This window comes from Pseudorasbora parva, chromosome 22 (genome assembly GCF_024679245.1).
Source record: "Pseudorasbora parva isolate DD20220531a chromosome 22, ASM2467924v1, whole genome shotgun sequence".
NCBI classification, from domain to species: domain Eukaryota; kingdom Metazoa; phylum Chordata; class Actinopteri; order Cypriniformes; family Gobionidae; genus Pseudorasbora; species Pseudorasbora parva.
Genome location: NC_090193.1, coordinates 8,058,115 through 8,070,482, shown reverse-complemented (window position 1 = coordinate 8,070,482; position 12,368 = coordinate 8,058,115). Strand labels below are relative to the sequence as shown.

The 12,368-nt window shown below is 39.5% G+C and overlaps 1 protein-coding gene across 3 annotated transcripts in view; it reads right to left on the bottom strand.

The window, feature by feature from the left end:
- Positions 1-12,368, bottom strand: part of ptprga (protein tyrosine phosphatase receptor type Ga) — a 360,225-nt gene that overhangs the window by 60,138 nt on the left and 287,719 nt on the right. For all 3 annotated transcript variants that reach the window (XM_067431991.1, XM_067431989.1, XM_067431990.1), the window contains exon 8: positions 8,512-8,704. In XM_067431991.1, coding sequence (XP_067288092.1) covers positions 8,512-8,704 — 193 coding nt within the window. The remainder of the gene's footprint in view (positions 1-8,511; positions 8,705-12,368) is intronic.

Below are 12,368 nucleotides of genomic sequence, written 5' to 3'. Positions count from 1 at the left end.
CGCACGGATCTCCCCGTTATGGTAAGAGGCGGGACCTTTCCGGGCAACGTGCGCTAAGCTGCTGTCCAATCACAACACGGGAAGCGCTGGCCCAATCAGAACTCGTTACGTGTTTCTGAAGGAGGGACTTCATAGAACAAGGAAATCATCAGGCCGTTTTTAGGACGGAGGAAACAGCGCTGTACAGATAAGTCAATTGTGTGAAAAATACTGTGTTTTTTTACACGCGAAACATGAACTCATGTTATATTGCACACTGTAAACATAATCAAAGCTTCGAAAACACGTGAAGAACGGGACCTTTAAGGACAGTTCACACCAACATGACGCTTATAGAACAGCTGAAATACTCCAGCACACAAAGTACTGCACCACTGTTTCTTTCAGTGTATTTAGAAGTGCTCTCAGTATTTGTTATTGTCAAAAGAAGAAAGGAAGTATTTTTATTTGCAAAATGTTTTGCTCCAAATTTTCATCTTGTTGTGAGTAGGCCTTAAAATTGCAAACAATTGCAGGAACCACTTCCTGTAACCTCAGTTACTTCTTACTGAAAGTACTAGTGTGTTATCAGCGGTTGAACGCATAGCCTTTCAAAGCATATTGCATGCACACAAGAAAGTTTTAACTTCGTCCGGTGTCTGCTCTATTACCCTCACTCATTTAAACTAAAGTTATGAGTATCTTTTAACCCCTTCACACGTGATCATCAATACGGGTGTTAATTGTTGTTGAGTCTCCGGTAGTTTGTTGTTCTGTCTTTTCCATTTCTACTGTGAAACAACGGGCCATTTTATAATGACAGATTTCAATATGTTTCACAGAATTCCAAGAAATCAGCACAAGAAAAGCCTGATCACACCATTTTCTCCATCTATGTGTCAGTGCTACGCTACAGTATATATTTAACCATTCCGATTCTCTCGCCACACTCAGAGACACAGTCACAGAGGTTACTGTGCAAGAGTGCAGGTCTCTTATGAGATGCACAGAGAATCGTTTAATAAAAAGGCCATCTTTGGCCCTCCGGCTTGCTGACCATGGAGAGTGAGATTAATGGAGGGATATAGCAGGAAAGGAGAGAAGGTGAGAGCAGAAGTCAAATTAGAGAGAGAGAAAGTGCAAACACTCCGTTAACCTTGAGCGGCTTTCCTGAACAAGTTGACACATAAGACCAGTTTAAAGGAACAGTAGAAAAATGAAAAAGAAAATGCGAGCATTGGCTCAACAGAAAGGTTTGGAACAACATGAGAGTGAACACAGATAAAACCAGATTTTGTGTTTACTATTCCGACAAAGTTTATTTATTTATTTATTTTTTGCAATAATGCCATAGAAGAACTCTTTTTGGTTCACAAAAAACTAGTCTTAGCCTTAGCTCGGAACTGTTGGCTGAACGTCTGATGCATACGGCACACTTATCTGGAAATACATCAGGAGTTTGAAGTCGTCATCTGATCAATTCTACAGGATGTCTGCGAGGCGTGTGTGTTGCGTTCTTTAGCGGCCCGTCTGGAAGACGCCCTTCTAGTTCGCCCTCATTGAAGAAGAATGTCGTCGTGTTTACAACTTTGACAATGAGTGCTTATCAGGATCAACTAAAAACGCTGGATTTTCAAAAGTATGTGAAGTTTGCGGCTCCATTGTTGCAGTAAACTTGAACAATGTTTTTGAAGGAATAATTTATAGATGCATGTCGGTCTGTTATTGCCAGAGACTGTAAAGAAATATGGACTTAGTGTTCGTGACGTCACCCATAGGATCCTGAAGTGCAATTTTGAAGTGTAAAGTAGAAACGATCTGGCCCGGATAACAAAAAATAGGCAAAGAGGCGGGGCGTGGGCGGAGCTGAGGTGACGCGATCACTAACAGACAGTGGATAAATGGCTATCCACCTGTCAATCAAATTGACCACGCCCTTAATTATGCAGAACTTTATTTAATATGAACGAATGAGTTATAAAAAAAAGAATCAACCCCCTCACAGCTGTCATGAAGGGCAAAATCACCATATAGACCAACACCACAATTTGTACCAGGGTGTAAATATGTTTTTTTTTTCTGCTGTAAATTTGGCCATTTTAACATGAGATTCTGCTCCCTTCTGGAGCCTGTCGAGGAACTGCAGTTTAAGTCACTTATGTATTGGCTTCAGGAGAAATTACGGGAGGTTGCCGCTTGGTTATTGCAGAGACATTGACTTTACATTTTCACGCCCCTAAACATGACGCAGAACAAAACAAACTGTGATTGGTTTCGCAACATGTCAGTAAAACGTACTTTTGGACGGTCCTCGACCAATGAAACATGTGACTGACACGCAAAACTACACAAAAACCCTTTTTTTTTTTTTTTTTGTCAAATATTTTTATTGGAGGATCAAAGAAGTAACACTTTACAGGAGGTAAAACAGTTCTCCAGCACAAAAACCCTTTAAGTGAAATGTTCTTAAAAAAAGTGTGTTTTTCTTATTGGGAAGAAAAATCTAAAGAACCATTTCCCACTATAAAGAACCTGTGAAAGGTTTCATGGATGTTACGGGTTCTTCACGAAACGACACACGTTCTACACAGGTGGCGTCTGGTTCTACATCAGAGTCTGTCCTATATTTTGGACTGCTGATAAAACCATGTTTCGCCTACTGCGAGGGAAAGTTCAGCTATGATCCAGCGCGTGTTTTGAATTAATCGAAGCTGACAAAAAGTTCAGCTCCAGCCTGCAGGCACCATTGATATGCTTCTGTTTTCAGCCTCTATCACACTATTACTCCGCCCTTTCATTCTTTTTTCCCCTTATTCTATCCTTTCAGTTCCCTTTTTATTCTACGACAGCAGCGGACGGCGTAACAATCAATTCTGCACAGAGCTGAAATTAAACGCATAACCAGGGAGCGATAAGAGAAGCGTTTCTCTCTTCGTATTACAGTATAATTTCCAAGCAGCCAAATTAATTATTTTTCTGATTCTGAAGGCTCTGGAATCTGGGCAGCTGTTTAGGAGTTTCAGTGCAATTCTGGCAATCCAAATCACCTGGAGCTATTTGGACCCACGTCAACAAGCTGGTCAGAGAGAGTTTAACGGAGAATGTGGGTGATCAGCTCTGTGTTTCTTCAACAACTGGCACTTTGGGGCTTGTCGGCATTTAATTTGTGTCCAACAGAGGATAAACAAGCATAACAGAAGATTTGTGACATTTTTGCTTTCCTTCTCTGAATCTATTTAAAATATGAAACAAAAAAAAATAGAAAGCCTTTTTTTTGGGGGTACAACGGGGCTAAAGGCCTGAGAATTTGTTTTAATTTTCACTATACTCCCATAGTGTATTACACAAAAAATGCTATATGTTTTCAATAGTTAATACTTGTTCAAAACAACCAGCAAACTTTGTACTATTTTTGTAATTTGTTCAAATAAATATACTGTCTGAAACGTACTGCTCTGAGACGTGAAAGCTGAGGATCCAAACGCAGCTTTATTGAAAGGGTAATCCACAATCGTAGTCAAAAGCAGGCAAAAGGTCATACACATGCAAGCAGTCCAAACAGGCAAACAAGGCAGGACAGACAGGCAAAAGGGTAATCCACGGAACAGGCAAGTAATCCAAGGCCAAGAGACAAGATACAAGAAACGAGGGAGAATGCTCAGAAATGCAGTATTACACTTAACAAGACTTCACAGTGAATGACAGAGTGAACATGGGCTGAATCGAAATCACCCCCTATATTCTCAGATAGGGCACTATTTGAGGAGACAGCCATATGTAGTGGCATCTGAAACCATAGTGGATGTTAGTGCACTAATTCAATCCCATTTTGCACCGCAATAACAAGTGTACAGTTAATGTACATACAGCGGCTGTCCGAGTTTACTCACTCGTTTTCATTCGCTCCTTCAAGTGAACTGTATTAGTGGACTACCTTAGGGAAACGTGATTGGGGTTTAGGGGGCGATTTTGGATTCAGCCATGGTGTATATAGGTGGAGGAAATTAGGTAAACAAGACAGGTTTAAAAAAAAAAAAAAATATTGTAACTTTAACATATCATACAACAACTCGTGGAGGTAAATGAGACACAGGTGTAAACAATGAGTGATGATGAGTCTGGCAAAGGATTATGGGTAATGGAGTCATTGATTGAGTGATAGCCCAGGGTGGATATCTCAATGGTCAATCGTGACACTGTCAGTTCATTTAAAAAAAAAATACAGAAACTAATTTTTTTTTAAAAGTTACGATTCTAAAAGCAGTAAATGAGATCCATTAATAATTTAATAAAACTTTACAGGAGTAACACCAATTTATTTTTAAATATATATAATCTAATTAATATATTTTTTAATATAATGAATTAATTATAATATGGTGATTATCTCTAAAATGGACACCCAATTTGATGTATGATATTTACCATCTGAATCTAATATCAGCAAACGGTAAAGTCAGCATTTCTTAAAGGGATAGTTCACTTTGAAATTAAATTTTGATATGTTTTAGCTTACTTCATGGGCATCCGAGATGTAGGAGTATTTGTTTCCCCAGTAGTTTCAATTTTGATCATTTTAGGTCAAACTGTTCTTGTCTGTGCCTCACATAATGCAGATCTATGGTCACCAACTGATGGCCTTTTTACCTCTTGTAAACCACAGGAAACACGCACGCGCGCCCTTGGATCAGTCGGATGAAGTGGTGTACAAGAGGTAAAAACGATATAAATACTGTTCGTTTTCTCACACAAACCGCTTGTTTCGTGTCTTAGGCCATCAGTGTGTACTTACGATGGGGGATTGTTTCATTTGGACTTCTCTGTGTATGCTCTTTGAGGTGGTGACCATAGACCTGCATTATGTGAGGCACAGACAAGAACGGTTTGACCTAAAATGATCAGAATTGGAACTACTGGGGAAACAAATACTCCTACATCTCGGATGCCCATGAGGTAAGCTAAAACATATCAAAATTTAATTTCAAAGTGAACTATCCCTTTAATTGTGCCTTTTGCCCCAACAGCAGATTTTATCCCAAATATCATACTTTTACATACTGTTAACAAACTGCTTTAATTACATTGAACAAAGCTTAAAATCATTAACAAGAGCTTTGTCTCATAATATATTCAATCAGTTTATAGATTCTCATTTGCTACATAAATCTACAACATTAAATATTAGATCAAATTAGCGCAGGCTCAACTTTGCGTCGTTGTCCGCGATTACGTCATGGATCAGTCAAATTTCCACGTGCATCTTCAAAAGCGATTGTTAAAGGGATCCCCTGGTGTCAAGATTTGTATGGCTTAATGTAGCGTAAATGATGTAGTAAAAAGCCCATGAAAGATCTACGTTATTTAAAAAATCCATTATATATATTTGGACAATGGGTGCCGCCATTTTGTTCGCGTTCTGTCGATGAAGTAGAATGGTTGCACTCAGCAATCAACTGGCACCACTTATTTACCACACGCACACGCACACGCACACGCACACGCACACGCACACACACACACACATACACACACACACACACACACACACACACACACACACACACACACACACACACACACACACACACACACACACACACACACACACACACACACACACACACACACACACACACACACACACACACACACCCAGGGCATCCAAGATGTAGGTGTGTTTGTTTCTTCAGTAGAACACAAATGTAATGGCATTGGGAATACTTGTTGAGATTCTTCTGATATGAGGTAAAAATAACACAAATACTGACCGGTTTCTCAGAAACCGATCGTTTCGTGTCTTAAGACATCAATGTGTCGCCACAAGCCACAGGGTTTACTATGGATTCGTATATCTGTGTTTTTTTACTCTCATGGAAATACACCCCATTGACATGCATTATACGAGCAACGATTGGAATTAAAAATCTTCATTTGTGTTCTACTAAAGAAACAAACACACCTACATCTTGGATGCACTGGTAAACAGATTTAACAAATTTTCATTTTTAGGTGAACTATCCCTTTAAGCAGTGAGTTAAGTCGTTGTTCGGCAAACGCACCCCTGTTTGTGTGCACGTGTGTTTGAATGAGCATGTGTGTGTGTGCCATCTAGTAGTTTATAAGAGAATAAAGTAAAATACGCCTTTTCCCCCGGTGCGCTTTTAGCCCCATTGTACCCTATATTGAAAATGGCAATGGCCGAAATTACATATTTAGAATAAAATACCTTTGTTAAATAAAAGTTCTTGCTAAGGCTATTTCTATAAATTATTTTTCACACCTTTTACACAATATGACAAAATTACAGGTATTTCTGACCTGCAATTTGTGCACTGTAATCTGTATTAGAGCCGGTGGGAATGGGGGATTGTGTTTGGACCATGGATCACCAGGCAAGATTTTTATGAACATGTGAGAGAACTGTAAATGAGAGGAGCTACCGCGGTACAATGCCATTGCCAATCAATATCTTTTAAAGCCCTTAAGATATTCTGCTCGGTATAGTACAGAAAAAGAGCGTGTAGGATGAATGTTTTGTTTATATGGGGTAAACAATCTGTCTGTTTTGAGAGCTAGTAGGGGTGGGTGTGTGTGTCCTTAATTCTGTTTGCCAATCCATGTGTGGATCAAACATTTCCACAAGGAAAAAAAGCTTCATAGAGAGGTGTAAAAAATGTCAGTGAGATCCTGTTAGTATGTTAGGATCTCTGTCACATGACCCACGTCAGGGCTCCAATGCTCTTCTCAACAAGTGTCAAGTGCTGCTGTGATCTCCTCATGAAAAGTGGTTCAGATAGCGTCATGAAAGTGACTTTACAAGGTTGCTAGGCAGCAACAAAGCGGGAAGTGTGCATGGTAAACGGTAACAGAAAGGGGTAACATGAATTAATTCTCACAACAGGAAAAAAGTCTGGTGTTTTTCTCAACGCAGTGTGGATTTGAAAAAAAATTACGTTTTTTTGGGGGGAGGCTACTGACATTCAAGAATTCTTTTATTTGTGATTTCAAAAGATTCAAATGGTTATGAATCAGCTTATTGATTGTTGATTTGGATCGCATGTCAAACTAAAAAACTGCTGAAATCACGTGACATTGGCGATCCGAATCATGAATCAATCCGCTGATTCATGACCGTTTGAATCTTTATTTAAGGATTGAAAACAAACACGAAGAGAAGACAATGCTGAATAAAGTCGTAGTTTTTGTTATTTTTGGACCAAAATGTATTTTCGATGCTTCAAGAGATTCTAATTAACTAACTGATGTCACATATGGACTACTTTGATGATGTTTTTATTCCCCTTCTGGACATGGACAGTATAGTGTGCATACACTTAGATACGCTCTCGGACTAAATATAAAATATCTTAAACTGTGTTCTGAAGATGAACAGAGATCTTACGGGTGAGGAACGACATTAGGGGGAGTCATTAATGACATCAATTTCATTTTTGGGTGAACTAACCCTTTAAACTTTGTTAACGTCAGTTAATAAAAATCCAGCTGTTCATTGTTTGTTCATGTTATTTCAACCAATACAACTTTTGATTTTCATACAGGGTATTAGTAAATGTTGAAATTAACATTAATTAAGATTAATAAACCAAGCTCATGTTAACTAATGAAAACTTATTGTAAAGTGTTACCTATATATTCTATACTATACTATATGTGTAAATTAAACATTTATTACATGAAGGAAAAGTGAGCTCAATATAAATGTACAATAATTAAATAGTGAAACAACTTTATATTAATATATGCAAAAAATATACATTTAAATTAAATTCTGCCATGAAAGCATGCCAATATCTTACTTTTGTCAAACATCTCATATGGATTTAATAACTCTACAAACCATTTGTACATATTAATTTAATACCACTTAATTTGAATTTAATTTCCAACATGCAAAGCCTGCAAACAACTTATTAAAAAAAATGTATTTGTAATATATATATATATATATATATATATATATATATATATATATATATATATATATATATATATACCTGATGTACTTTTTTTATTTAATTGAATTTAAATAGAAGCCATGGTATAAAATCAAAAGTGTGTTTATTGAATGGCCCAATCATCTGTGGACCAAAGCAGGTGTGTTTTGGACACCAGGAGAGGTAGTGTGTGTGAAGCAGATCTGTGGCCCACAGAGGTGAGAAAAAGAGTGTGTCCTTGAAAAGCTGCAGTCTTGTGCATTTCCTGTGAGCGGGGATGCCACACGGAGCAGAGAAAATGAGCGAGAAAATAGGCAAGTAAAGACAGAGCGTCTAATGACACAATAGCAGAGGACGGCACCATATGCCACCAACACACTCTCATTACACACACGCACTCGCATACACTGACGCGCACACGTTTGAGCTTGTGTTATGTGATGCATTATAAGTAAGCACTAATGAGGAAAATCGGAATCTATTTGAATCTAAATTTGTGTTAGTATGTTTGTGTCAGTATATGTGATGCAAAAGCTGCCAAAAAACAGCCAATCAGCTGCCAGGAGAACCCACCCACCTTTGGAAGCCTCTGTGCCATACGGGTTCCCCAGGCTGTCAGTCAAGTCAGGCATCCAAGCATCCTTGACTGCGGATTTGAAGACCTCTCGGTTGTCCAGACTCTGGAGTGGGCGGAAGTTGTTCCGCAGGTATTCCACGGATTTAACATGATCCTGCTGTTCTGTGGTGAAGATGGAGTAGAACGCCTCCAGCTGTGAGAGAAAGAGAGAGAGAATTCAGAATGTTTTCATATCTGTCTCTTATTTTTTAAGTAAGTCATCTCCCAAGATGCCCGGAGTCTCTTTTCCCTCCAAACCAGTGACTCAGAGGAATGTTATTTTAGCTCACAGGCTGATCAAAGACTAAAAACATGACCAACTGTCTGTCTTATTTTCGCCTCTGCCATCCCTCACTAACCTTCTGCCTCCTTCCCTCTCTTGCTTTCTAAAAACACAGAACATTCAGAAAGCTGAAACCACACATTGTCCTTTTTACATTTTACTAAATCCAGTGGAATCTGCAGTCATTGATGGATCAGGTTAAACTAAAACACGCTAGTATAAAGGATGTGACACACCAAGCTGAGGTCAAGGAACTAGCAGCGTCTGTGTTGTGTTGGGTCGTCGGCTGCGCCAAAAAGCTGCGCTTGAACACACCAAAAGGACTACAGGCGACTGCCAACCCGCACGTGTGTTCTGAGTCTGCATGTAAGGAAACAACTGTCCATATCAGCACGTATTAATGTCTATGATTCATCATTCAAATAGAGACACAGAAACTAGGACTACAGATATATAAACCATAAACAAAGCAGCGTTTGCTTACCATTCTGTATATCAATCATGTTAATCACTTTCTTCATTCCAGACGGCTCATTATATTATGAAAATATTTGTGTATTGGTAATGCTCAAGATGATGTAAAATTAGAATAATTTCTCTCTGTCTGTGCCGTCTTCACTTTTTTGCACTTTCGCCTTTGCTCTGTCATTCAACATGCTAAGTCTGGCGAACTGGTGTCGACGTTCAGCCATCGGCTTGGTGTCCCGGCCCTCAGAGACAGTTTGAGGCAGTACTTTTGAGATATATTTTAGGGGCAGAAAGCTAAACATGGTTAAACCTTCATTGGAAAACCTCCTCAAAGATTAAAATTGTTCATTAAAGAAGAAAAATTTGATTCAGGGTTGGATGTCCATCTAATCCATCTAATCACCCATCCATCCATCCATCCATCCATCCATCCATCCATCCATCCATCCATCCATCCATCCATCCATCCATCCAATCACCCATCCATCCATCCATCCATCCATCCATCCATCCATCCATCCATCCATCCATCCAATCACCCATCCATCCATCCATCTATCCATCCATCCATCCATCCATCCATCCATCCATCCATCCAATCACCCATCCATCCATCCATCCATCCAATCACCCATCCATCCATCCATCCATCCATCCATCCATCCATCCATCCATCCATCCATCCATCCATCCATCCATCCATCCATCCATCCATCCATCTATCCATCCATCCAATCAGCCATCCATCCATCCATCCATCCATCCATCCATCCATCCATCCATCCATCCAATCAGCCATCCACCCACCCATCCATCCATCCATCCATCCATCCATCCATCCATCCATCCATCCATCCAATCATCCATCCATCCATCCATCCATCCATCCATCCATCCATCCATCCATCCATCCATCCATCCATCCATCCATCCATCCATCCATATATTTTAGATTCATTGCACTGCAACTGAAATATTTCAGGTCTTTTATTGTTTTAATACTGATGCTTTTGGCATACAGCTCATGAAAACCCAAAATTCCTGTCTCAAAAAATTTGCATATCATGAAAAGGTTCCCTAAACGAGCTATTAAGCTAATCATCCGAATCAACTGATTAACTCTAAACACCTGCAAAAGATTCCTGAGGCTTTTGAAAACTCCCAGCCTGGCTCATTACTCAAAACCGCAATCATGGGTAAGACTGCCGACCCGACCCTGTCCAGAAGGCCATCATTGACACCCCCAAGCGAGAGGGTAAGACACAGAAAGAAATTTCTGAACGAATAGGCTGTTCCCAGAGTGCTGTATCAAGACACCTCAGTGTCAAGGAAAAAGTGTGGCAAAAAATGCTGCACAATGAGAAGAGGTGACTGGCCCTGAGGAAGATTGTGGAGAAGGACTGATTCAGACCTTGGGGGACCTGCGGAAGCAGTGGACTGAGTCTGGAGTAGAAACATCCAGAGCCGCCGTGCACAGGCGTGTGCAGGAAATGGGCTACAGGTGCCGCATTCCCCAGGTCAAACCACTTTTGAACCAGAAACAGCGGCAGAAGCGCCTGACCTGGGCTACAGAGAAGCAGCACTGGACTGTTGCTCAGTGGTCCAAAGTACTTTTTTCAGATGAAAGCAAATTTTGCATGTCATTCGAAAATCAAGGTGCCAGAGTCTGGGGGAAGACTGAGGAGAAGGAAATGCCAAAATGCCTGAAGTCCAGTGTCAAGTACCCACAGTCAGTGATGTTCTGGGGTGCCATGTCAGCTGCTGGTGTTGGTCCACTGTGTTTTATCAAGGGCAGGGTCAAAGCAGCTAGCTATCAGGAGATTTTGGAGCACTTCATGCTTCATCTGCTGAAAAGCTTTATGGAGATGAAGATTTCATTTTTCAGCACGACCTGGCACCTGCTCACAGTGCCAAAACCACTGGTAAATGGTTCACTGACCATGGTATTACCTGGTGTTACCTTGGTATCAATTAGCCTGCCAACTCTCCTGACCTGAACCCCATAGAGAATCTGTGGGATATTGTGAAGAGAAAGTTGAGAGTCGCAAGTCCCAACACTTTGGATGAGCTTAAGGCCGCTATCGAAGCATCCTGGACCTCCATAACACCTCAGCAGCGCCACAGGCTGATCGCCTCCATGCCACGCCGCATTGAAGCAGTCATTTCTGCAAAAGGATTCCCGACCAAGTATTGAGTGCATAACTGAACATAATTATTTGAAGGTTGACCTTTTTGTATTAAAAACACTTTTCTTTTATTGGTCGGATGAAATATGCTCATTTTTTGAGAGAGGAATTTTGGGTTTTCATGAGCTGTATGCCAAAATCATCAGTATTAAAACAATAAAAGACCTGAAATATTTCAGTTGGTGTGCAATGAATCTAAAATATATGAAAGTAAAATTTTTATCATTACATTATGGAAAATAATGAACTTTATCACAATATGCTATTTTTTTTTAGAAGGACCTGTATATATATTAAATAGTTTTTTTTAATTATATTCCGCATTTTCCACTTCTTATGACATAGCACCACCAACTGTTCCATCTGTCTGAGATTGTACCATACTCAAAATAACACAATCCAAGTTGAAGTTAAATATGTTATTTGTCAAATTCTTAACATGGCTGCAGTCCTTGCTGGTAATGAAATGTGCTATTAATGCACCATGGTTTCTGCTACATTTAGCAGTAAATGATGACTAACATGATTGTGGTATCTCCAGGGCATTGTTGACTAAGAACATACTGAATCAGCTCAGATCCTGTCAGATGGCAGACCAGGACAACAATATGTCTCGGGATTTTCCAAAGTTTGCTAAGTTCATGGCATGGGATCTCTGAAATATCTTGAGTTTTGTTTGAGACCGTTTAACATTTCATGATATTATAATAAGTAAATATATAATTATATTTTAATATTAATAATTTATATTTAAAATAGTACTAACAGCAATACATTAGCTTAATTAATAAGCATATCATGTAAATGATTTGATCAAAAGGTTTAACTGATCCATATATACATAAAAACGACAGAACTATGGTAATGCCATCATAAGCACT